At 53.6% G+C, this 26,914-nt stretch overlaps 1 protein-coding gene across 5 annotated transcripts in view; it reads left to right on the top strand.

Annotated features, from left to right (window-relative positions):
- The first annotated feature begins 13,047 nt into the window (after positions 1-13,047).
- The window catches only part of UNC13A (unc-13 homolog A), a 59,579-nt gene continuing 45,712 nt past the window's right edge, over positions 13,048-26,914 (top strand). For 3 of the 5 annotated variants that reach the window (XM_086698666.1, XM_086698667.1, XM_086698669.1), the window contains exons 1-5: positions 13,049-13,225; positions 22,222-22,251; positions 23,119-23,218; positions 25,100-25,217; positions 26,724-26,847. In XM_086698666.1, coding sequence (XP_086554792.1) covers positions 13,204-13,225; positions 22,222-22,251; positions 23,119-23,218; positions 25,100-25,217; positions 26,724-26,847 — 394 coding nt within the window. In that variant the 5' untranslated portion in view covers positions 13,049-13,203. Of the gene's footprint in view, positions 13,226-22,221; positions 22,252-23,118; positions 23,219-25,099; positions 25,218-26,723; positions 26,848-26,914 lie in introns of all 5 variants that reach the window. The other 2 variants (XM_086698664.1, XM_086698668.1) reach the window with 1 other exon arrangement.

Raw genomic sequence — 26,914 nt, forward strand, 5'->3', positions numbered from 1 at the left:
CTTAGCTGCCTCCCCTGTGTCCTGGCTGCCTGTGATTTCTTGTATTAATGCTTTGAGCAATAATAGGAATGGGAGTGTCTCTGTCAGGCTCCGTCTCCCCTACTAGGCTGGGAGCTCGTTGGAGGCCAGGCCAGGCAGAGGCCTCTCTGGACCCCCAGCCTTTTGTAGGACAAGGCTGAACATCCTGGAAATGCATAATAAAGCCTTGTGGAATGGGGATGAAAAGCCCATCTCTCCACCATTCATTTATTCCTTCATGTGTAGTGATTAAGTTAGGAATTGAACCCAGGACCTTCTGACTGAAGTCTATGCTCTTCCTTCTGCCCAAGGCTGTGAGTTATGCTTGTTGCTAATTAATTCTAGTTTGTCTTAAAGGGCCCTGAAGTGTGAGAATGTGTCTTCACCAGGGTGTCTGATTTGGGAGGAAAGGTCCTCTCCAAGGACTCTGGGGGCTGGTGTTCTGAGTGTTCTGGAGTCCTGAGGATTTCCTGTCTCATGATGTCATCCAGACTGGGGACCCTCGTATGGGGAATGTGGGAAGCAACTCCCCAGAGATGAAGCATCTGGGGATCATTTCTGAAATCCCAGACACAAGACTAAGGTCACTGCCCTCCTGCCTTTGTCCCCACCCAGCTCCAGGCCTGTTTCTAGGTCATCAGTCCCTAGAGGGATCAGATAATAGCATTTGTGGGGACAATGGAACCCTTAGCCCTCAGGACTGATGGACATTCTTGTCTTCTCACCCTGGCAATTCTTTTCCCTTTTTAACATTTTTTTTTCTTGAGGCTTAACATACACATGGTCAAGTTCACAAATGTTAAACGTGGAGGGTGACAAGGGCAATGACACTCCAGTCAGGATCTAGGACATTCCCAGCTCCTGGCATTTCTTGGGGCTCTCCAGTTGATTCTCCCCTCCCCTGCCCTGACCTCTGTCATGATAGGTGAGTTTTACCTGGTTTCGAACTTCACATTAAAGGGGATCACAGAGGGTATCTGTTCTTGGATCTGGCTTCCCTTGTTCCCCATGTTACGGTGAGAAGCTGGCGTTGCTCCTTTTCATGGCTCTGGAGTATTCTTGGGTACCATTTTTTAACGTTGTGGCAAAACACAAAAAACATATAACCTCTCATTTTAAGGATTTTAAAGTCTGTCATTCAATGACAGTACATTTAGTTCCCAGTGTGGTATAACCTTCACTTAATACTAGCTCCATAAAACTTTCATTGCCTCACTAATTGTTCATTTCACCTGTTGGTGGACATTTGGGTTGTTTCCAGTTTGGGGCTATCACGGATAAACCTGTGTTGAGCCTTTTTTGTACCTGTCTTACGGTGACTATCCCTCATTCTCTCCCAGTAAATGCCTAGGGGAAGGATGGCTTGGAGATGGGGTAAGAGACGGCCAGACTGCTTGCCCAAGTGGTCCGTGAGGGAGGCCAGACCACTTCCATCCTGAGCAACCCTTAGGTTTCAGGCATTTTCTTGAGAGAAGGAGAGAGAGCTCGAGGGCACAGGGGCAGAGGGAAAGGGAGAGAGAGAATCTTAAGCAGTCTCCATGCCTAGCACAGAGCCTGACGCGGGGCCCAATCTCACAATCATGAGATCATGACCTGAGCTGAAATCAAGAGTCAGACGCTTAACCGACTGAGCCACCCAGGCACTCCAGGTTTCAGCCTTTGTAATATTTGCCTGTCTTCCCTCCTTCCTCTACCCCTCTCACCAACCCTGTACTTCAGCATCCATTAAGTGTACCTGTCGAGGACACTAGTTCTGGACGCTGGGGAGGGGAACAAAACTGCTGGTCCTGGGTGCACAGGGCTGGGACTGGAGGAAGCCTAAGGTCCCCGAGGCTGTGTGCTTTATGTATTGTTAATTTCATCCTCGCAGCAACGTGGGGCAAAGTCTCTGAGTAAACACATTTAAAAAAAATTTTTTTTGACGTTTATTTGTTTTTGAGACAGAGCATGAATGGGGGAGGGTCAGAGAGAGGTAGACACAGAATCTGAAGGAGGGTCCAGGCTCCGAGCTGTCAGCACATAGCCCGACACGGGGCTCAAACTCAAGGACTGTGAGATCATGACCTGAGCCGAAGTCAGATGCTTAACAGACTGAGCCACCCAGGCGCCCCTCTGAGTAAACACATTTGATAAATGGGGAAGCGAGATTCAGAGGGGTCAAGGGACAGATTCAGTGTTCAGCACCCTGGCCAGCATGCGAACCCAGGACAACTGACTCCAAGCCCTGAAACAGTTATTCATTCATTCACTCATTCATGTGTTCATTGATCTGCTGAGTAAATCCTTCCTGACAACTTTCCCGTGCCCCTAAAAGGTCTCAGTCCTGGTCCCCAAGGAGACCTCAGTTTGCAGGAGGAAGAGCTGTCCACAGATGTCCCCTAGCCCTGTGGAGTCAGGGTTGGGCTGGAGGGTGGGGCCAGGAGCTGGAAGAATTGGGGGGGAGTGAGGGCTTTGTCTGGGGAGACAGGGAAGGTGTCCTCAAAAAAGGGGCATTGGAACTAGGCTTTTGAAGAGTGCATAGGAGTTCACCGGGCAGAAGGTGTATTCGTTAATTCAGCAAACGCCTCCAGCCAAAACCTCTGTGCCAATCTCACCCCAGCCTGGTCCCAAGGAGTCCCCGGGCTGGGGGAGTCAGAACCAGACACAGACTCCCTAAAGGTCATGGATGAGTTGCAAGGAGAGGGAGAGCATAAAGATGCCCTGGAGGGACGGAACATGGGTGTTCTTCAGGGGCCCAACAGGGGTCTCCTAGGAGGAGGGTGTGGCTCCAATTTGCTCCTCCAGAGCAGAAGCAGCAGGTGCTGAATGTTTTTGCCTTGGAATATATTGCTTGGGTTAAATGAGGCCAAGATGACATGGTTCTGCCTCAAAGAGATGCTTGGACCTCCTCCAAGCCACCTCCCACCAGTGGAGCTTATGTCTCTCTAGGGGAGATATATGGGAGGAAAAACATATAACCCTTCCCTATGGGCCTGGTGGTGTAATGGTGATGGAGGAGGACTTGTTGATGGAGGTCTATGCATTTGAGACATTTGAGACCTGTGACCAGAACAGGGAGGTCCTTACCTGATCTGAAGAGATCTAGGAGGACTTTCTGGGGGAAGCAGCACTTGAGTCAGGACCTGAGGGAGGAGGAGGAGTTGAGCACATGTGCGGGACAGCACAAGGAGCACCTGGAGGAGGAAGAGCACTTCCTGTGGGGGAGAACAGCATGTGCAAAGGCCCTGTGGCCAGAAGAGACTGGGCGTGTGGGAAGACTCAGAGACCACAGAGAGGCTGTATGATGTGACAGGGAGATTCAGGAAGGTGTGGCCAGGGAGGCTGGTGGGGATTGGGCCACACAGGGCCCCCTGGTCACAGGAAGGTGTGTGGATTTTACTCTGAGGGCCATAGGAGCCAAGGAGAGTGTGGGAGAAGAAGGGACATGGAACGTGAACTGTAAAAACAACTGCGAGCTGGTTCCAAGCATTTTACAGATTAACGCATGTCACTACCCATCCCACTGTATAGATGAGGAAACTGAGGACTAGACAGAGTAAGTGACATGCCCAAGATCACACAGACAGCACGTGAGAGACCCAGGATTTGAATCCAGATGCCCTCCCTTTTAGGAGCTGGGCTCCTAAACACTTAGCTGGGAGTAGGCTGGTGGAGGTGGGGGCCCGCTTCCCATCAGTTCATTCCGCAAAGTCGCCAGGATGCCGCGCGGGAAGGAAGAGGGTTGTGCGTGGAGGGGGCTGCATTTTGTTTGTTTATAATCCGGTCCTCTGCGAGGGCTCTCAGCCCTTCCCGCTCCCTCCCCAATTAACTCAAAGACGCCGCCAGAAATGGCGATTTCCTGGGGCACCTGGGTGGCTCAGTAGGTCGAGCGTCTGGGTGGCTCAGTTGGTTGAGCATCTGACTCAGGGCATGATCTCGCTGTTCGTGAGTTCGAGCCCCGGATCGGGCTCTGTGCTGTCAGCTCAGAGCCTGGAACCTGCTTCAGATGCTGTGTCTCCCTCTCTCTCTGCCCCTCCCCCGCTTGTGCTCTGTCTCTCTCTGTCTCTCAAAAATAAATAAACGTTAAAACACACACACACACACACACACACACACACACACACACACACATACACACACACACATTTAAAAAGAAATGGCGATTTCCTTCCCTCTCTTCCCACCTGCCCTGGACCTGTCCAAACTCCACCCCCAAGGCGGATTGGACGAGACAGCGCCATGGCCACCCAATGATGGCTTAGGACACAAGTTCCCGCCCCTTCCTCTCCCTCAGGCCACGCCCAACCCCGCCTGAGGGCCGGCCCTAGAGTGAGAGCGAGTGGGAGGGAGGTGACTGGTTGGACCGGTTTAGGTCCCTGGGGGTTGCAGAGGACCAAGAAATGATGCTACGAGCCAGTACTGAGCACGCGTCATCTTCAGAAATGACGTACGTCCCTTCCCTCCTCCCCCACACAAGTGTTGAGCGCACACGGTGTGCCAGACTGTCCCGGGCCAGCAGCGTCCTGCCCTCAAGAGCGCCTAGCTCAGTGTTCTCAGAAGGGCCAAGGGCTCCCTAATTTTTAATACCAGATTAATTCAGTAATTATTACGCTTGACATATGTTTCTTGAGCACCTCGGCACCTACCAGGCAATGGGGAGACGACGTTTTCCGAGATCCCATCCTGGCTTTTAAGGAGCTTGCTGACCCGATTGGGAGAGAGACAAGAAAACTGGCATGAGGAGAACACAGGGAATTCTTCAGCCAGTCTTGGGGGTCAGGGAAGATTTTCAGGATGAGGAGGCTTTTCAACTGAGAGCAGGAAAGAAAGCAGTTTACCCAGGAGAAGAGAGGGGAAGGGGGGTTCGTGGCGGTGAAACAGCGCTTGCAAAAGCCAGCAGGCGAGGTGTGTCAGAGGAATTAAAGACACCCAGGGAGGCCAAGTCTGGAGGACGATGTAAGAGATGGGGAGGTCACGGCGGAGGCTGGGGGCGGGAGGGGGCGGAATCACTGAAGCCAGAAGAGCCTTGTGGGCGGAGCTTGTGGGCGGAGCTTTGTGGGCGGAGCTTTGTGGGCGGAGCTTTGTGGGCGGAGCTTGCGGGCGGAGCTTGCGGGCGGAGCGAGCCTTCTCTCTGGTGGTCCCTGTTCTACGAAGAGCTGCTTTAGCAATTACCCCGGGCTTGGTCCAATCAGCGCGGCCACAGGGGTTGTAGTCAGAGGTGGAGCTGCTCATTTCAGGAGTCCAGATCCAGAACAGGAGGTGACCTGCCTGGGTGGCTTGCAGTCTCGGAAGCTGGTTAGAGGGGACAGAGATGGGTCCCCACCTGGTTTCCCACCCCGTCTCCTCTGGCCCACGAGGCAGCGCCAGCCATGTCCTTACATCCAGACCCGAACCAAGTAAAAAAAAAGTCACAGTTGTACCCGCATCTCCCATCCCGCTAATGACCGAACGAGAAACGTAAGGTTGAGGACAGCACGAGGGTCACGGTGCATATCCCTAGCCTGGTGGGGTTCAAATTCCAACTATGTCCCTCTCCAGCTGTGTGACTGTCCCGTGCCTCAGTTTCCCCGTTCCTTGAAACCGTATCATAATAACTTCCGCCCAGGAGGGTCTCTGTGGAGATTAAATGATTTACAACATGGAGGAGGATCCAGTCCTGCACGTGCTAAGCTCTCACTTGGTTAGCTATTTGTGCAATTAATTTATCATTTTGCTTCAGAAATCGACCGGCCACGGGTAGCTGCCTACTCAAGAGAGGCAGTGACCCAGCTGGGGTCTTCCCAGGGAGACCATATCCAACCCCAGAACTGTTTTCTGATGCATCGACCTTAACCCCAGTGAAGCTGACATCCTGTTCCTGAACGTAATTAAACATCGATTTGTTTGGACCTGGAAGTTCTTTGCATTCTGAACCAGTGTGTGGGTAGCTGAGTCTCAACATTTTCACAGGACGCTGGAATACTGGGGAGCTCCAGAAGCAAGGGGTGGACAGGGCCCTGCCTGACAGTACCTTGATGGTAGTTCTAGAAGCATGAGAGCTTGCAGCTCTGGGTTCAAGTCCAGCTGTGCCTCCTCCTGCCTGCACAGCTTGGGCAAATACCTTGGCGTCTCTGATCTGCAGTTTTCCCACTTGGTGAAAGTGACAATCACCAAGGCCCCTTGTCGAATGTTCTTAGGCACCCGTCTCCCCCTCCCCAAGTCTGGGTGCAAGGGCACCGATCTCCAGCCAATCTGTAGTGAGGAAGCAAGATCTGAATGGCATGAATGAGGGTGCAGCCCTGGGCTGGGGCACAGCGAGGGACTTGGTTGGGGACAGTGGCAGCAGCAGCGGGCTGGAGGCTGCAGAGGGCAGAGGCTTTAGGTTCCTACTAATCCCTCCCCTGAGCTGGACCCAGGGCCACCAGTGGACGAGCCTCACATCCTCTTGGGATTCTCACGTTAGACACAGAACCCGCTTGGTGCCCCGAGCCCCTCCTCGGTGCTTTCAGACGAGGAAAACCTCATCTGCAAAATGGAAATGAATGTACCCATCTGGGGGATGGCGTGTAAGGTACACAGGAAGAGCTCAGCAATTGTTGAGAGGGAATCTTTGTTGTTGTTTTAACTATCATTTTAGGGGATTTGGGAGTCTAGGGGTTAAGGGCCCCAAGGGGCTGCCTGGATTTGAATCCCAACTCTGCCACTCACCGGCTGTGGGACCTTGGGCGCGTGACTTGCATTTTCGTTCTGCTTCCCGGTCGGTAAACTCGGTTGAGGGGATTAAACGAGTGGGCAGTGTCTGGCTCTCCTGGACAGGGTTCCTGCCTGCGACGGGGCCGGGCCTTGGGATCGTTCTTTGGCCCAGTACTGCCACCTGCTGGTCACTCGGGAGACTTCAGGCTGAGCCCCGCCTCTGAGCCCGGAGCCACACGCCCACTCCCCCTGGACCTATCGCCTCTCTTCGCACTTTTTGCCACCTCATCCTCTTGACCAATCCAATCGTCCTCTTTTTATTGTCCGCCCTCCGCAAGCCAATCCAGTGCTTCGCTTCCTTGAGTTAGTCCCTTGTCAGAGCCGTGCAGGTCGCGGCTGAGAACTCGCAAAGGGCCGCGCTGCCCTCTTCTCATTAGTTCTTTGGGTCACAGTTACCTTTTCAATCCCCGTTTTATACGTGATAAACCAAGACTGCCCGCATCGGTTTCTCTTTGTGACCCCGGCCTGAAGGCCCAGAGTAGGTCCAGCAAGTGGCACAGCCTCCGAACGTTTGACTCACCATGCCCTCTGCCAAGGAACGCTCGTCCTCTAATTCTCAGTCCTTTGTGAGATGTCCTCACTCTCCAGTTTCTGCTCTTCCAGGAAGCTGTTGGCAGCATCCCAAGAATCCCTTCTCCCTTCCTTTGTCCCTCCTCTGACCTTGGAGATTGGGTCCTGTTGCCCCGCACCCCCTCGCAGTCACCATATCGGACCCCGGATTGGATGCTGTGTTCATTGACTGAATGATTACATGAGCATCTGTGTTACGGAAATGGCCTATTCTGACAGTTGGTGCAGCTTCAATTCCCATCCCTCCAACCTCTCAGGAACTCGATCTTCCTGTCTATAAAATGAGCATACTATTGCTCCCACGTTAGGCCGCAAAGGATTAAGGGAAATAGCATCTGTCAGGCATTTCGGGACATTGCCAAGCACGCAGTAGGCTTTCTGGAACCGCCTGAATACTCTTTCCCTCTCCACTCAGGAGAACCTTGAATGGACGATCACCTACTTGTATCCACTTCATCTCCTTCAGTAATCCTCCACTCCCACCCCACCCCAGTACTCAAGGCCGTTGACAATAGAAATGTTGGGGGGAGATGAGACTGTATGGCAGTCCCAGGGGCTCTGAGTTCCATGTTCCCTGCACTTACCAGTGCTTGCTCCCCTGGTCACAGGGATTACCGCTGGGGATGGACAAACATATGGAAGGTGGACCCTGGGTTTGAATTCTTAGTTCTGGTCCTGGGAGTCAGGGGGCCCTTTACCCTCTCTCTACCCTCTGGGCCCAAGTGGCCACACCCATCTCATGTTGATGTCTATCCCATTTGTATCGCCAGCCCCGAGTTTCAGACTCAAATAGTCACCTGCACTGGGTATTCCCATTGGGTGCCTTGCAGGCATTTCCAACTCAGCAAGCCCAACACATAGGTCTCAGTTTCTTACCCCAAAGTTTCTTCCACTTCTTCATCAGTATGGCAGATGTCTCCACCATCACCCAGCCTCCCAGACCCCAAATCTGGACCCATTCTTGTCACTTCTCTTCCCTTACCTCCACATGTCCGGTTCATTGGCTGGTACTTTAGACTGAGACTCCAGAATGAACCTGAACCATCCCTCCATTCCCATAGGCCCTGTCACCTGCCACCTGGGTGCTGCTCTGGCCTCCTGTCACCTACACTCTTGCCACGACCATCCCTGCTCCCCTGGCAGTCTCAGAGGGATTCTTTTTTTTTTTTTTTAAGTTTTTATTTATTTATCTTGAGAAAGAGAGCAAGAGAGGGAGGGAGGGAGAGAATCCCAAGCAGGCTCTGCACTGTCAGCACAGATCCCATGAAATGTGGGATCATGACCTGAGCTGAAATCAAGAGTCAGATGCTCAACTGACTCAGCCACCCAGGTGCCTCAGGGATTCTTAAATCATAAATCAGATCATGTCCTTTCTCTGCTCAAAGCCATCTCATGGCTCTCATTACGCTTCAAGTAAAACTAACACTCCTCCCCGTAGCCAGGAAACTCCATGTGGTCTTTACCCCTGCCCATCTCCCTTCTCTCTCACTCTGTTCCAGCCACACCAGCTTCCTTGGTATTCCTACAATACACCAGACATGGTCCTACCTCAGGGCCCTTGCACCTGCTCTGCTGTCTTGAATGTCCCTTCCCCATCTCTTCCCATGCCTGGGTCCTTCTCTTCCTTTGGGTCTCCGCTCATGTGTTACTCCTCCAGATGGCACTTTTCCCATCCTGCACCATTCCTGTCTATCATGGGACCTTCCCGGTTTTCCTCATAATTTTCCTTGATGCCTGCTGTGAAGGCTTATTTGTTGCCAACGTTCATGCTAGGAGCCATGTCACTCGGTGGAACCTGATGACAAGAGTAGTCCCCAGCCTCCAGGAGGTGCCAACAAACACTTGCTTAACAAATTGATTGACATCCCATTCATATCTTTCCCCTCTGTGGAACTTTGTACAGTACGAGAGACATCAGATATACCCAGTAAAGACTGGGAATTTATTTGAAGACCAAGCATGGTTGCCCCTGGATTGGGGCTACAGGAGAAGCTCTTGGCATAGGGTATGAGCAAGTTTGGGCCCCTGGGGATTGCCAGGAGCTCGTTGCCTGGGAGGTGTGTGTGTGTGTGCACGCACACACACACACGCATGTTGGGTGATAGGTGGGTCTTTTCCTGTGTGTGTGCACGAGGGAGAGGAGTTGTACTTCTCACCAGTCTGTGTACTATCTCCCATTATTTGTCTTTGAATCACTTTTCTCTGTGGGCTTCATAGCATGGTAAAGAGAGTTAAACACCGGAAGCCAAGAGAAGAGGGATAGAAGGACAGAGAGTGAGTATGAGTTTGCCAAAGATTTGAATGCAGATGCCTAGTAAGAGGAGCCAGGGAAAGAGGGAGCTGCAGAGAAGAGAGAGCAAGAGAAACATGGAGGCAGCATGGCATAATTTTTTTTTTCTTTTAAGAGAGAGAACATGAGCCGGGAAGAGGGGCAGAAGGAGCGAGAGAGAATCTCAAACAGGTTCCATGCTCAGTGTGGAGTCCGAGGCGGGGCTTGATCCCATGATCCTGGGATCATGACCCGAACTGAAATCAAGAGTCGGACGCTCAACGGACCGAGCTACCCAGGTGCCCCCGCATGGTATGATTAAATGGAGGGATGAGATAGCTCAAATAGCTTTGGACTTAGCAGAGCTGTTGGCGGCAGCAAAACGGAACGGTGGGGCTTAAAATTAATTGGATCTGAATGATGAGTTTATCAGAGGCTTTGGCAGATAGAAGGAGGTGATGTGTGGATGAAAGAGACAGACAACAGGAGAGACCAATGCATGTCAACCATATAGAGAGAAGGTACTGCACATGAACGGATTAAAGGCAAAAAGTTAAGATACACCCAGTAAAGATTGGGAAATCTAATTGCTAAAATTCACCACCTGAGTGTGGTAAAAGCAAAAAAAAAAAAAAAGTCTTAGCACACTGGAAATAGAAGTCGACCTCTTTAACTTGATTTTCTATTAAAAACTTCCAGCAGATATCCTATTTGGTGGTGAACATGGAAATGTTCTCTTTAAGATGGGCAGACAAGGCAAGGATGTCAGTTACCATGATGTCTTGAGATTGCACCGGTCTGCACCATAAGGCAGGAAAAATAAATGAGAGATAAAGAGCTGGTAAGGAGGAAATAACAGTGTCTTGCATTTTCTTTACTGCAAAGAAAAAGATTAAGGCTGAAGAATCTTAAATTAAATCCATAGACACAGAAAGCAGATTGGTGGCTTCAAGGGGCTGGGAGAGGGGGGTGAGGAGCGACTGCCAACGGGGATGGGGTTTCTTTTTCTTTTTAGGGTAACAGAAATATGTTATTACTAGATAGAGGTGGTGGTTGCACAACCTTGTGAATGTAAAAAAAGGCCCCTGCATTGTACGCTTTAAAATGGTTAAAATGGTACATTTTGTTATGTGTATTTTACAGCAGTAAAAAAGGAATTTAAAATTAAGATCTCCCTAGATACTCCTGCTCCAGAAGCTGGAGTATAATTCCCTCCCCTTCAGGGTGGGCTGAGCTTAGTGATTTGCTTACAAAGAACAGAACAGGGAAGGAGAAAAATTGTAAGTTGACAGTGGATGAGCGTGGCAGACAACATCTAACCCTGATGGTCAAAGTTAACAGTCCCTGTGATGTCATGTGGGCATCAGGGACCTCTCGTGACAACGAAGGACCCCCGTCTCTGTGATCTTCCCCTCAAGCCCATAACCCCAGTCTCGTAATGAGAAAGCATCAGAAAAACACAAATCAAGTGACTTTCTGCAAAATGCCTGACAAGTACTCTTTACATCTGTAGAGGTCATGACTAATAAGAAAGACTAAGAAATCACAGCTAGGTGGAGACCAAGGAGATATGATCATTACATGCGGTGTAGGATCCTGGATTGGATCATTGCCTAGGAAGAGAACATTAGTTGGAAAAACTGGTGAAATATAAAGTTTGCGATTTAGTTAATAATAAGCACCAATGTAAATGTTTTACTTTTGACACGTATAACCCTGTAACCACATGTTAGACATTAACATTAGGACAAACTAGGTAAAGAGTATATACAAACAGTCTGTATCTTTTTACAGCTCAGTGCCTCTGCAACTTTTCTGTATGTCTAAATTTTTTCCAAAATAAAAAGTTTATTTAAAACATTAAGAGCCTCTGTTCAGAAAATGATACCATAAATAGAATGGCAACCAGCCACAAAACTGGAGATCTTTAAAAAAGTTTTACAGCACGCATTAAACCAACAAAGGGGTTGTGTCTAATATGGATAAAGAACTACACGAGTAGGAAATGACAGTCACATTTTTAAAAACGGATGAAAGGGGCGCCTGGGTGGCGCAGTCGGTTAAGCGTCCGACTTCAGCCAGGTCACGATCTCGCGGTCCGGGAGTTCGAGCCCCGCGTCAGGCTCTGGGCTGATGGCTCGGAGCCTGGAGCCTGTTTCCGATTCTGTGTCTCCCTCTCTCTCTGCCCCTCCCCCGTTCATGCTCTGTCTCTCTCTGTCCCAAAAATAAATAAACGTTGAAAAAAAAAATTAAAAACGGATGAAAGACTTGAACAAGAATTTCACCCTAAGAAGAAACCAATACTCACAGGAAAAGGTCCCCCTTGTGAGCAATGAGAAAGCAAATCAAAACCAAAATGAGGCACCGCTTCTCCCCCTCCATTTTGGCATGATCCAAAAACTGAGAGTATTCCAAGTGTTGACAAGGGTGTGGGGCAACTGAATGCTTATATGGTGCTGGTGTGATAGAAATAGTTGGAGTTACGTCAGAAAAAACAAGTTGATGTTATCTCGTGAAGCAGAGCATGTGGGTGTCCTATGATCCAGCAGTCTTACTCATGCACCAGCCTACATTTCTGAGAATGATTGTAAAAGTTTTTTTAAAAAAATAAACTCAAAGTGGGAACAATCTTAAGATCTATCAGATGGAAAATAGATAACCAGAGGTATAGTAAATCAAGAGAATACTGTAGAATAGTGAAAACTGCACGTATTACAGTCACACTTGCAGAAACGTGGATGAAAACCAGCAGCATTGTGTTGAACCCATATGGAACTGCCCAGCTAGATAAGTGGGGAGGGCGGGGAGCAGAGATGTGTTGGGGTCAGGGCTGAGCCAGGGGAAGAGTTGGGAGCTGGGGGAGTCCAGAAGGTAAGTAAAGGGCCAGTGTGGCAGAGTCAGTGAAGGCTTCCTGGAAGAGGGGGTGTTCAATCTGGGCGTTGATGGATGAATAGGGGTTTGCCAGTTACACAAGGGAGTGAAGGACAGGATCCAGTCTGAGTGTATGCAAAGATCCACAGCCTGAATGACTTAAATAGTGAAACAGAGACTCAGAGGGAGATCTAGGCAGGGAGAGGCAGAGAGACTGAACAGAAAAAATGCTCAGAGGGAGACACATGACCGAGAGATGGGGAGACAAAAAGAGGAGCAGAGAGACACAGGGAGAGAAAGAAATAGAGAAGCCGGCAATGAGACAGACATAGACAGAAACGGAGGAACAGAGATACTCAGGGAAAGCAGAGACAGCAAAGGACTCAAGAGACAGAGAGCCCACAAAGCGACTCCAGCAGAGACGAAAACACGCAGAGCCTGTAGGGAACCTGAATGGGGCTGCCCTGTGTCCCTCTGGTCTTGAAGCCCTGGGGACGGGGAGCCCCCACCCGGCTCCGGCCCTTTAAAGCTCCCCCAAGCCTGCAGCGCCCCCGCCCCATCAGGCGTCCCTGGGCTCCGCCCGCCCGCTCCACATCAGCACCACGTCAGGAGCTGTCCGCACCCCCGGTGCTGAACCAAGATGGCCGGCGGCGGAGGCCGGGCCCCGGCGTGAGCTGAGCGCGGGCTGCAGCCCCGGCCATGCCCCAGCCCAGTGGCCGCTAAGCAACACCTGACAGAGCCGGCCCGCCGGCGACCCCGGAGACATGTCTCTACTTTGCGTTGGAGGTAGGAGGCGAGGCTGCGAGGCTGGGGACCGGTGTGGACCCGGACCGGGCTCGGGGTCCGTGTGGATGCGGCTGGACTCCTGAGGGGGTGACCTGAGTACACGAGACTGGACTTTTGAGAGGGTGGCCCTTGTAGACGCGTCAGGGAGCCGGAGAGGGTGATCCAGGTAGAGGTAGCTGCGTTCTCAGAGGGTCCTAGTGGCCGCTGCTGGGGGTCGTACGGACATGGCTGAATGCGGAGGCCCGCGTGGACGCCAGCCGGGATCCGGGGCTCTATCTGGAGACAGTCTAGATGGGGAGTCTATGTAGACCAGGTTACTAAGTGTGGAAGGGGCTGGGCTGGGTAGTTCGAATGAATCCTGTAGGGTACTTGGAGGGAGTCTTGCGCCGGTGGGCTGGGCTGTGGCTTCTCAGGGACGTGGGCTGGGCTCGGAATTGGAAAAGGAGTGCAGAGGGGAGGGGTCTCCAAGCCTTGAGCATGTAAGATTTGGGTAAGGGGGCTTGCCCAGGCGACCTCTAGGAATCCCTCAGCTTTGGGTGTGAAGAGGCCGGGGTCGGGGCTAGGGAGACCCTTCCGTAGGTCCTGAGAGGCTTGTGATTGGTGTCTGGGGACACATTTCCCCGCTAACTCTTTGGACTCTCCAGTGGGGGCTGGGGGAATCGCCTGAGGGTCTCCCCACTCCCTGCCCCCTCCAGCACTCCAGAACGCCTAACCGGCTTCCCCCGTTGGAAGCTGACCCCTTGAGGGTGCAGTGCCGGCCTGCACCCCTCCCGACATCCTCACCTCACCCACTTTGCGCCGAATGGAGGGAGGGAGAAGTGGGGTGGAGCTATTTTGGGGCTCGAACGCCATCTGCACGGAGGCCCACGCCCAGGCCCACGCTCTGCGTTGGGGTGGGGAGGGAAGGAAAGAGACACAGGAGGGGCATGATCGCTGTCCCCCACTTCTGAGGTTGGGGTAGGGGTGAAGAGAGCCCACCAGGACTCAGGCATCCCGGGCATTCCTGCTGAGAACTCAAGCTCTGGGAGACCTTGGATGGTGGGGTTGGTGGTGAACAGGGGCTCAAGGCTTATAGAGGTCTCCACCTTGGGTTTCAAGGACTGGGGTCCATCTCCCTCACTCACACCTACTCCCTCCAAGAAGGCTGAGGTCTCGGAAGAAGTGTGTTGGTGAGACCTGAGATGTTAGGCTTTGGGAGATCTTAGACAGCGGGGAGTGTGGTGTGTGTGTGTGTGAGAGAGAGAGAGAGAGAGAGAGCGAGAGAGAGCGAACGCTGAACCCCCGTCTCCACCTGGACCCCAGTGAACAGGCCCAGAGCCGGGAACCGCCCCCGTCGCCCCTCCCCCTTCTTCCCCTCCCCCTCCGTCGCTCCATTCACAAACCCTGCCCCGCCCGCCCGCTCCCTGCCGCGGTGGCTTCCAGAGTGCTGTCGCGCGGGGCTGGGCAGGCGTGGACGCGGGTGTTCTTAAAGGGACAAGGACCTCCTTTCCCTGAGCTCGTTCCCTGCCGTGGCTGATGGTGGTCCAAGGGCCCATAAGATTGAAAGCCAACTACGCCCTGGCCTATGGAGTTGGGGGGGGTGGGGAAGTGGAGGAGACCCCCTGACTCTGACTAAAGGAAAGGCGGAGGTGAACGTCCAAACCCCTATTGGCCTCTCCCCCTCCTCTAAGTTGCCCAGCAGTGGGGCCGGTGGGGCTGGCACTGGAGGAGAGGGCCACTTGGTGTGTTATTCCTGATTCTCTCTGCTCCCTGCCTCACATCCTCCAAGTTGGCTTCCTCTGGAAGGTTTGCCTAGTTGTGTGGGGGGGGGGGGGGGAGGGGAGGGAATCTCACCCTTGACTCTGACGCAAACTGGAGGCTGGACTGTGGGGGTGGTGTGAAGAGGGATGAGGCTTCCAGAAACGGAGGCCTGGGGGAAGAATTGTGTTGGATGATTCTGTGGAACTTACAGGAAGGGAATCACCAGTAGAGTGGAGGGGTGTTGCTGGGAGGGGCAAGGCTCAGGGTGGGGTGGGGAGTAAAACCCTGAGATGTATGGGGAATGGAATAACGCAGAGGGGGAGACCAGGAGAAGTGGAGAGGGGTGAAATGCTGGGAGGGGTGGGAGTGATGCCCGCTGGGGCTGAGGGGGTCAATGAAAAGGGAGAGGGGGCAAGGCAGCAGTGGAGCTGGGCTGGGAGGGCTTTCCATGGGTTTGAACTCATCCTTGGAGTTGAGGAAATAGCTGTACCCCCAACCGGGAGCCCACTCATGTTTGCCCGTATCTATGCACACACGCACTGGAACGTTCATACACAGACTCAGCCTGTGTGGACAGAAATGCCCAGGACCCACCAAGATTCCACGAAGACCACCTATGAATGCACACTCACTCGTGGACACGTGTGCACATTCATGTGTGTGTGTGTGAACACACATAGGTATATGGGACACAGCCACTCTGCTATGTACACATGGTCCCCAAAATACAGGCATGTGTGTCCACGTGCATGTATGCACACACGGATGTATCCAAACATGTGTGATGCGTGTTCACAATATCCATGTCACATAGAGGTCAACCCATGCCCTGACACACAGGCCTGTACCTACGTATACCTGTTAGGGCCCCAATCCCAAGAAACACACACATGTACACATACCAAAGCCACATGCATGATGACGCTTGTCTGGACATTCAAAGCAGCCCCTTTGAACAGACGAATGATGATTCACAAAATACACACTTATATGTGGACACGCAAGTAAGCAAATGCACATTCCATATAACAGTGTAACACACACACACATACACGCCACAACATAGGTTTCTAATTAACACATCACCTGCAAGCCCGCAGATACCTAAACTCACCCATACCAGCATTTCGCCCATACAGTCACACTGCACTTCCTGACATGCATGTGCACATCATCACCTGCATTCAGGTGGTACACATAAGCACGTGTCCCTCCACGCATACACGTACACCCATGTACGCACTCCTGCCTTCCCTGGTAACATGAGCAAATGCACATGCAAACACACACAAATGTAAACTCTTGCATACTTATCTGACACCAACATACAGGAGATCATCTTGTTCAGGTCTTGCCTTTGCCCCCCCTCATTTCTTTATCTATCTATATGGAGTCCCACTGCTGCCCCAACCCCATCCACTTGGTAGGGCTTGGCAGAGTCCTGAGTCTGCAAAGGAACCTTGCTCCTTCATGAATTCATTCATATATTTATTCAGCAAGCATTTGTTGAACACCTACTATATGGTAGGCACCGTTCCTGGAGACCCAGCACTATTCCTGGCCTCAGGCTGGTGCGGTCAGAGTGGGAGGGAAAGGGAAGGGCTGAGGGAGGCAGGGAAGGTAGGATCCAGAGCTCTCTCCCTTTAGGAAGCATGCTTTTACCTCCCCCTGCCCCTTGACCCTCAACATTTGCCTGGGTCTCAGAAGATGAGGGGGAGCTAAGCAGGAGGGACATGGTGCTCTAGGTGGAAGGAATAGCACGTGTAAAATCATGGTGGTGGGGACTCCGTTCTAGACCTTCTTATGTGCCTTACAGCATTTGGCCAGGCCACTCAATGGTTTTATAGTCTCCAGAAATATTTGGCGAATGCATATTGCATACAATTAGCAAATGTGTACATGGGTGAGTTTGCCTCAAAACTAATAATATCAACAATAAGCCCCGTTTATCCGGCATTCTGTAAGTACGGTGCTGAGGACTTTTATGCCCATTGCCCTCTTTAATCCTTACAGACATCCATTTTACAGATAAGGAAAACTGAGTCTCAGGGAGGTTCGACAACTTGCTTAGTGCCACAGAGTTAGAGATGTAGCTGTCTGACTCCACAGCCTACTGGGAATTCAGGGTGAAGGTTGAACCTCTTCTTGGAAGAAGACTAACCCTCCCTTTCATGGGGTGAGAGTCTGTCCTGGGATCACCGTCTTCCTTCACTCACGCAATAAAGAGACATGTCATTATCTCCCCCATTCATTGTGGCCTCTCCCTCTGCTTCTCTCCCAGGAAGCCCTCACAAACCCCTCTTCCCCTGGCTGCCCTATTTCTGATGACCACCTAGCCAGGGGAGGTTGCCTCTGAGTCTTTGCTCTCACTATAATCATAGGATGCCCTCCAGGGTTGGCTCTGATTCATCTTCAGGGCTGCAGTCTTAGTCCCTCTCCTAACCCGTGCCTCACTTTCCTCCCACATACAATGGGCTTACTCTGTGAGTGCCAACCGGGACATCCCTAGTCCAACAGGCCTAGGTTTGAACCCTTAAATCCACTGCTTCCTGGCAAGTCCTGTATCCTCTTCATTCCTCAGCGCGCCCATCTGTAGAATGGGCACACTAATCGCACCCACTGCCTAGGTTTGCTAGAACTCTCCAGTGAGATGAGGCACACAGAGCCCTTGGCATGCTGCCTGGCCTGTGGAAAAGTTCCGTAAGTGTGAGCCAATGACAGGAAAAATCAATGATGGTGTTTTTATTAATGGGGACTAAAAGCCTTCGGGAAGGAGGTCCGTGGGTGTAGGACGTTTCCTGAGAGCTCACTGCGTTCTCAGGCCTGAGGAGGGCTCAGTAGTACACAGGAGGTAAAAAGGCGTGCCAAGTTCATTGGAGGTAAACCAGGGAAAGGGGTTCAGCACCCTGGACAGAGCAGGGACCGAGCGTGCCACACCGCGGACGGCGCCCAGGGGGCAGATCTCACCACAGGGCTGCTGGAGGAGGAAATTATGTCATTGTTTCATTGAACACTATTTGATGAGCACCTACTATATGTCAGGCCTAGTTCTAAGTGGCAGTGGGTAAAAAACACAGAAATCTCTGTCGAGGTTCTTGGTGTGTTTGTTTTTTTACACTGAAATCCCTACCTGGGCTCTGGCTTATTTCCGTTAATGGAAGGTAGGAGTCCTCTCTCCCAGATGAAAGCCAGTGGGGCCAGTGCCCTTATCACAAAACTCATATAGGCCGTTGGCATCACGCATAAAACCGCCAAATATCTCAAGATCAATTTCTGAATCCTTTATGCCTCCCTTCCCTCCTACCCCATCTTGTAGTGTTTGCCAACACCCAGTGAGCATGTTCTGAAGGGAGCTTCCTGATGCTTCCCTTGATGGTTGGGGTCCAACGCTTCCCCCGCCCCCACCCCAGGCCTGGCAAGTCAAGGAGGAGGTGCCCCTCAATTCCAGGGTTGTCCAGACCAGGGGCACACTTAGAATCCAACCAAATAATACAAATAGTAATGATGCTGGTGAGAGTAATAATAAAAACAGTAGCAATGGCAGTATAATAATGCCGATTCTAATAATGACTAAAAAGAAAGGGGAGCAGGAGGAGGAGGGAGAAAGAGGGGAGGAGGAAGGGGAGAAGGCCCTACTTCGCTCCATTTCCTAGATGCAGAGCCTGGCGGCGCCTATGGAAGTCCTGAAGCCTGAGCCCCTGTGCCTACCTTCCCGGGTTCTGCCCTGGCCAGCATCTGCCTGTGTAACCACATTAATCAGTCAGGGCTGATGGGGTCCCCAAGGGCCGCGCAGGCTGCTGACCGTCGTGACACGGTGTCTCCCCAGCCTCCTGTCAGAGGGGCCAGCAGTGTGCACCTCCCCCAGCCGTCACTCCCAGCTGTCTCGTCGCCCACGCCCTCTGTGCTCGCTTTATAAATAGCCTTGTGCGTGTGACCAGGAGCTCGCGGGGAGGGGTGGCGCTTCCGCCCCGCTGACCCCGATACTGCAGCGAGGGGGGTTGGGAGGGAGTGGCCGGGCAGAGACGTGATGACTACGGTGGTGAAGGCGACAGTGCCTGGGTGGTGAAGGCGACAGTGACTGGGACCGTTTACTGAGGGGGAAAGACAGAAGGACCTAGACTTGGTTCCTGCCCTGAGACCCCTCCCTCCCTTTGAGGCCTCTCCTCCTCTGAGCCCCTCCCCTGATGACATCGCTTCTCTGCCTTCCTGAGTCCCCCTTCCCCACCAAGACCTTCCTCCAGCTCTCGAGCTTCCTTTCCTAGTCCTCTCCCCTGCACCCCTCACCCTATACCCCATGCCCCCCTGAGTCCTTCTCCCCACTCTGAGCCCCTTCCTTGATCCCCCCCACCGCGTTTCTTTCTGAGCCCCGCCCCCGAATCTCCCCCTCCTGCCTCAGTTCTCAGTAAGGAATATACAATGATGTCCTCATCCTGGACCCACTCAAGGGTCCTGGAAGCCAGAGCCTGGCCACAGCTTTCGGGGCTAGAGCCTTCTAGCAATCAGTTCACTGCTGGTGGGCCCCAGCTGAGCTCATCACCCTCTGGCCCAAGGGTGAAGCTCTGGTCCTCCTGAGGCTTAAGGAGGAAGAAAGTGGGTACTCTGAGGGAGAGGGGACAAGAGAGACAGAGACAGTCAGATGGGGGAGAAGGGGAGGAAGAGAAACAGAATCAGGAGAATGGAGACAGGGAGAGTCACCCCATCCCCACCCAGGAGGAGAGGATGGAGGACAAACTTTGGATGACTGCCCTCCTCTCTGAGCTCTGTCCCTGGTGAGGGGACCCAGAGCGGGATCTGCGGGCCAGGCCAGGCTAGACACCAATCAGCCCCTCAGATCCCCCTCCAACCCTTCTCTCCCCACTCTGCCTCTCCTTTTCTTCCTTCCGCCAGACTGATCCCTCCGTGCGTGCCCCTTTCTCAGCCTCTGTCTGTGTCCCTCTCCGTCCTTCCTCCCTGCCTGGCCCCTGCCTCTGCGCCATCACTGCTCCACCCTTCCCAATCAACAGGAGTGCAAGCAGGGGGTCCCCTAGGAAGGACACCTGCGGCTCCTGCTCCGGGTCCCTTTTTACAGACCAGGGGCAGAGCTCAGAGACCTCAAAGAGGGCACCCTCCTAAGGGTCCCTGAGCTTCACTCGGCCCCAGGGGTGAGGAGCTGGGTGATTGAGCTCCCTGTGGGCTGAGCGGGGCTGAGGGTGCAAGAAGGGGGCAGTGGGACAGGAGCTGAGCATGTACCCAAGAGAGGGGCCTTTGCCCATGCCGTTACGTGTCTTGAATGGGAAGGTGAGGAAGACAGGACACGGTGACTGACTTGGGGTGTGGGGCAAAGAGAGACAGAGACGCAGGGATAAAATACAGCAGGAGACAGAGAGACAGAGAGAAAGCCAGATCTAGAAAACCAGAAAGAGAGAGATGGAGTAAGCCCAGAGAAGGGGGTTCACCTGCCCGGGTTCACACAGCACCATAGGCTGAACCTGACTCCACCTGACTCCGTGCTGAACCAGTGCTCGCCTCTCCCAAGGTCCAGCCGAGGGCTCCTTCCGCACTTCAACCTGCCAAACCCAAACCCAGGGGTGTTGAGTACGACGCACAGCCCATCTGCATTTCAAGTTTGGTGGGGGTTGGGCAGTAGTATGGGAAGGTGATCATTCTCCCTCCTGCTCTGCAACTCCGGGGGGTTCGCTGTGCTTCTGGACGTCAATCCCCCCCCACCCCCACGGCCCCCACCCCACCCCCACCCTTGATGGGAATTCTCCCTTCACTGGTATCTTTTGGGCGCTTTTGCAAGACAGAAATTCAAGCGATGTGGACAGAGATATGACCCCAAGATGGGAGGCCATGGCATTTGCCCACAAAAGGGCTGAACTTGGCTCTCAGAATAAAAGAAAGAGTAGCAACCCGCGCAACTTTGTTTCTAGGAGTTTATCCTCCGACTCGCTTGCACAAACTCTTCAGTCCGTCCCGAGAGACAGCAAATTTCTACAGAGGGTGTCGAACGCTGCCATTGGCGTAGGAAGTAAAATAGTGCACACGGCTGCTGGATCACAGACTGTGTGCCCGTAGCCCTGGAAGGAACCGGTAGTGTTGACTGCACAAGGCGGGGACTGCGGGGCCTGGGGTGGGAAGAGCCTTGTTCTCGTCGCGTACCAATCTCTGGGGCGCCTTGGATTTTGCAAAAGGTGCGTGTGTTGCCCGTGGGAACCACAACGTACATCGAAAAGGAACAAGGGGAAAGGATGGTGGAAAACAGGCGGAAGGGCTCAGTGGGGAAGCAGGGTTTGGGTGGAGATACAGAGTGGGTGGCGGGGAAGGATGTCGGGGGCAGCTGCAGGGTGTGAGAGATGTTGAATGTAAGTTCTGTATCCCGTGAGAAGACCCAGGGAACAGTGGCACTGCTTTGACTCCCTTGGGACTGTGGGGTTACGTGAAACCCGGAGAGACTGGACCACCTGGGACCCGACACGTATTTGGGTTTCACGTTTCATCGGCGGGTTGGGCTGGACAAGCCGTAACAACCTCCCGGCGGGGGTTAGGATGTCTCTCTGTGCGCTAGGGAGCCAGGTCTCGGGGCGGTTCTGTGCGACGTCGCCCAGTCCCGTTTGAACATGAGACCTCAACCCCCGGGGTGGGGCATTTGGTAGGACAGACTGAGCTGGATAATTGGGGGAGAAGCCTCAGTGGCCTGACAGGGGGATGGGGGTCACTGGAGATCGCCTTTCTCCTCTCTCCCCACCTCTCTTCCTCCCTAACTGGTCTCTCACTGCTGCAATCCTGGAGGGCTTCCTGTGGGAGGCCTCTCCTGTGCCCTGCCCAGCTCCTTCTTTTGAATCCTGTTCAACTGTGGGGAAAGGCACAGCCAGAGGTGGGGGAGCTCTTGGGGGGGAGTTTGATGGGGAGGGAAAGGGGGCAGAAACTGCTCCCAGGGTCCAAATTTCCTTCAACCCTGAGGTCTGTCTATGCTCATCTGTCTGATGGCTTCTCTCTCCCCCTCTCATCCCTGCCTCCCTCCTCTCCTTCCTGTTTCTCCTCTTCTTGTCTCTGTCTCTGATTTCATCTCTCTCTCTCTCTCTCTCGTTTTTGTTTTCTGTTTGATCTCTCCATCGGTCCCTTTTGCTCTCTGTCTCTGCTTTTCTTTGTCTCTCTGTTTCTGTGTCCCTGTCCTCTCTGCCTGTCTTGTTCTATTTCCATCTCGGTGTCTTTGTCTCTCTCTTCTCCCCACCTCTCTCCCCATCTCCTTTCCCTATCTCTGTCTCTCTCCACAGTCAAAAAAGCCAAGTTTGATGGTGCCCAAGGTAAGTGGCCTCTATTCCTGCCCTGTCCTGTGTCGTCTGTCTGTCTGTCTGTGTCTTGGAGACATAGGGGAGGGGGCCGGAGCCAGTGACAGGGGACTTGGGCTGCCTGTCTGCTGAGCATCACAGAGTGTCAGACCTGGCTTGTGATCCCAGAGTCTCCCCAGCCATCCCCTGGAGAATCCAGTGGAGGTGGGGCTCACCCTGAGCCAACAGCCCTTCCCAGGATCCTAAGAGACAGGCTGGGACTCCTAGATCAGGCTACAAGTGGGAAAAGTGAGGCTCGGAGAGGCGAAGGGAATTTCTTATTGTCATTTAAACAAAATATTTTTTAATGTTTACTTATTTCTGAAACAGAGAGAGACAGAGCATGAGTGGGGGAGGGGCAGAGAGAGAGGGAGACACAGAATCCCAAGCAGGCTCCAGGCTCAGCTGTCAGCACAGAGCCCGACGTGGGGCTCGAACCCACAAATTGTGAGATCACGACCCGAGCCGAAGTCGATCGCTCAACTGACTGAGCCACCCAGGCGCCCCTTACTGTCATTTTGGTTCCCCTCTCCAGGGCCTCAGTCCTCCCATCTGAAAAATCAAAGCTATTGAACGTAGTCATTTCTAAGCAGCTAGATTAGGCACCCCCAAATCCCACAAGGCTCTTCCCTTATGCTCTGAGGGACTGGGGCGGGGGAGGGGCTCTGGGGGTCAGCCTGGGCTGTAGGCACAGAAACAGCTCCGTCTATTGGACCTGGTTATTAGACCGTGGCCCCAAGCACACGGAGACCCCAGGGGGTTATAAGAGGGTCGTCTAGAGCTTGGGAAGGGGCATGGGGACTCCCTGGGCCCCTGTGCTGACCCCTGCTCTCACCACTGCAGAGAAATTCAACACGTATGTGACCCTGAAGGTGCAAAATGTCAAGAGCACGACCATCGCGGTGCGGGGCAGCCAGCCCAGCTGGGAACAGGATTTCATGTTGTGAGTCTGCAGTGACTGAGTTAGCAGGGCCTGTCGCATCGCTTGCTGGTCCCACAGAGCGAGCCGGACACCTGGGTGTTGTCTGGGACTCCGCTCCCTCCTCCCGCAGCCCCGCGTCCAGCGTCCAGCCATCGGCTTTGCCTCTTGATCTCCGTGGCCACCAGCCAAGTCCCCGCTGCCCGCCAGCCTCCTCCCCTGGCCTCCTGCTGCTGCCCGCCTCCTGCCTCCCGGCAATCTGTTCTCCTCCGGGCAGCCAGGGGGATATTTTTAAAACTGCAAATCACATCCTGTCACTCTCTAAACTTGCCCATGGCTCATGGTTTGTGAACCTCAGAACAAAACCCACACTCTTCTCCCTAGCACCCCCTTTCCAGGCCCGGCCCCTGTGATCTCCTGCCAGCATCTGCCTCCATCTCTTCTGGCTCAGCTTGTTCCTGCCCCAGGACCTTTGCACTTGCTCTTCTCTCCTCTCCCCCACCGCTCCCACCGGACCTGGCAGGCTCCATCTTGTCCTTTGGGTCTCACCGGTGTCTCCTCCTCAGGGAAGCCCTCCCTGACCACAGCCCCAAGCTTCAATTGGTGGGCAGTTTCAGGTCTAGCCACCAAGTGTTATTTTAGTCATTTGTGTGATTTCTTTTCCTTTTTAAAATTTTTTTTAATGTTTATTTATTCTTGAGAGAGAGAGAGAGAGAGAGACAGAGCCTGAGTGGGGGAGGGGCAGAGAGCGAGGAAGACACTGAATCCGAAACAGGCTCCAGGCTCTGAGCTGTCAGCACAGAGCCTGACGCGGGGCTCGAACCCACAAACTGTGAGATCATGGCCTGAGCCGAAGTCAGATGTTCAACCGACTGAGCCACCCAGGCGCCCCGTATGACACCCCATCTTCTCTGATGATGACCCACAAAATACCAGGCCCCCTTCTAAGGCTTTGATTAAATCAACCCCCCCCCCGCCACACACACACACACACACACACACACACACACACACACACAAGCCTGGGAGGGAGGGCGCTATTTCAATCCTCATTTTACAGATGAGGCAGAGGCTGGAGAGGCAAAGCCACCTGTTCAGTGTCACACAGCTCATACCTGGCAGAGCTGGGATTTGGACCCAGGCAGCCCTCAACCCCCCGAGCAGAGCCTGACCGGGGACGAGCAGTGGTGGAGGCCATGAGAGAACCCAGAGTTGGGACCCTGGAGCAGAGGAATTTGAGGAAAGGGTGGGAGTTGCAGGTTCCTAGGGAAGATGCGGAAGAGGAGAGACAGTGTGGTCCCCAACCCCCTGGAAACCAGTCACTGAACGACCAGGTCACAGATACACTCAAGGAGAACAGTCCTCGAGACAAATCTCCGGTGGATTGGTAAATTCAGCGAAGGGGGACATTCCCCAAGGTTTTCCTCCCAATCTGCCTATTTCCAGGGTGGGTCCTGCGAGAAAAGTGCCTAGAGGTGGTATCATTCACATTCTCAGGGTTGTCCCCATATGATTGGATGGAGGTGACATTGCGAAGGAGGGAGGCATCCTGAATGCCCTTATCCTGGGGTAATAGGGAGCCATGGAGAGTGTTTGAGCCTCTTCCTCCCTTAGCCAGTATCTCTGGGCCTGAGGGCTCCAGGAAGAGCCAAGGGAGTTGGGGGTTCAGGAGAGGTGATACCTTCCCGGGTTCTGCTGTGATACCCTGAGCATGTAACTTAACCCCTTGGCCTCAGTTTCCCCTCTGTAAAACAAAGATTACTGTGTTACCTTCCTGGTAGGCCTCATCCAGGCCTGGGGTTGAATTCCAGTTGGCTGTGTGTCCTAAGATAAGGCAGGGAACGGACTTTTCTGAGACTTCACCCCTCACTCCTACCCCTTCATGCCCCTCCCCTCTCTCCACAGTGAGATTAACCGCCTGGATTTGGGGTTGACGGTAGAGGTGTGGAACAAGGGTCTCATCTGGGACACAATGGTGGGCACCGTGTGGATTCCCCTGCGGACCATCCGCCAGTCCAACGAAGTGAGTGGTGGGTCAAGGGTTGGGGAAGAGTGCCTTGGAGGGGCCCAGAGGCCAGGGGCCTAAACACGATGGACGCGTATCTCCGTCCGCCCACAACGTTTGTGATGGTGACTCCAAAGTCACTAGGGTCTAAACTTCCATCCTGTTGCTCTGCCTTTCTCTCTGTGCAGCCAGGGACGGCTGCTGGAGGATCTCCGTTACGTCTGCTTTGCTATCAAGGGAAGAAAAGGTGGCCAGGGAGGGGGCTCACCCTCTTGGTTAAGGGCCTCATCTGGAAGAGGCTCACCGCACTTCACTCATCGCCTATTGGCTAGAACTTAGTCGTGCGGACCCTTAGCTGCAAGGGAGTCGGGGAAATGTAGTCTTAAGCTACATAGGCCGTGGCCCTGCTGAAGATGTATTCCGATGGAAGAGAGAGAAGGGACACATTGTGGGTAATGGGCACTTTGTGCAGGGGGAAGGCTGCACCAGCCCCGGAGGCGGTAGACCATAAGCTTGGCCTCCTCCCTGGCCCCCTGGCCTTAAGCCTCACCCCTTCCCCTCAGCCCCTTCATGCTGAACCCAGGGGGATCTTACCACCCTGGGACCTTTTCTTGCCATCTCTGCCCATCTTCTTTGGGAGGCCTTCTTTTTTTTTTCTTTTTAACGCTTATTCATTTTTAAAAGACAGCGCACGAGCAGGGGAGGGGCAGAGAGAGAGCGAGACACAGAATCGGAAGCAGGTCCCGGGCTCTGAGCTGTCGGCACAGAGCCCGACACGGGGCTCGAACCCACAAACCGTGAGATCATGACCGGAGCTGAAGTCGGACACTTAACCGACTGAGCCACCCAGGCGCCCCAGGCACTGGGAGGCCTTCTTGATGTCACTTGCCTACATTGCCAGCCTCAGCTCCCCCCACACCCCAACCTCCACCCTTCATAGGCCCCAAAGATGGCCTCTGAACCTTTGCACGTGCTGTTCCCTGGGCTTCAAGTACCCTCTCCATCACCCTCTAAGCCCAGCTCCGATGTGCTCTCCTCCAGGAAGTCTTCCCTAACTTCCCTTGGGATGCCCCTGCCCCCTCCCTTCCTCTGGCTTTGCCCTTGACTCTCTGGGCTGGAGGTGCCTGTGCCTGGCTCTGTCTCCTGTGAGGGCGGGTCTGGTTTGTTCGCTTGGGGTGGGGGTTCTCCCCTGGCTGGGCTTCAGGGCTTTTATTCGAAGCGGGGGCCACATACGCCTCATCAGAGATGAGGAATAGCGACGCGAGCTTCAGACCCCTGCTACCTGGCCCCACAGGGCCTTCTCTCTGCGTCCTTGACCTACCGCGTGGCCCTGGACTGGGACCTTCTCTCTGAGTCTCAGTTGCCTCATCTGTAAAGTGGGGCACGACCCTTGCTCTCGGGGTAAGAGTGAGGTGAGGCAAAGGGGATCTTCTGTGAGAGTAGGGGGCCCACTGGCCGGCGTGCGGCAGATCCCTGCTCCACCCTGTGTCACTTTGGGCCCTGTCACCCCATCCCAACCCCCAGGAGGGCCCTGGAGAGTGGCTAACACTGGACTCTCAGGTCATCATGGCGGACAGCGAGATCTGCGGCACCAAGGACCCCACCTTCCACCGCATCCTCCTTGACACCCGCTTCGAGCTGCCTTTAGGTGAGTGTGGGGGGCACAGGACCCTCCTCAGGCCCAGGAGAATGGCCAGGCCTGGGTGGCTTCAGGC

Source organism: Puma concolor, chromosome A2, assembly GCF_028749965.1.
Source record: "Puma concolor isolate L17-30 chromosome A2, mPumCon1.1.hap2, whole genome shotgun sequence".
Taxonomy (NCBI): domain Eukaryota; kingdom Metazoa; phylum Chordata; class Mammalia; order Carnivora; family Felidae; genus Puma; species Puma concolor.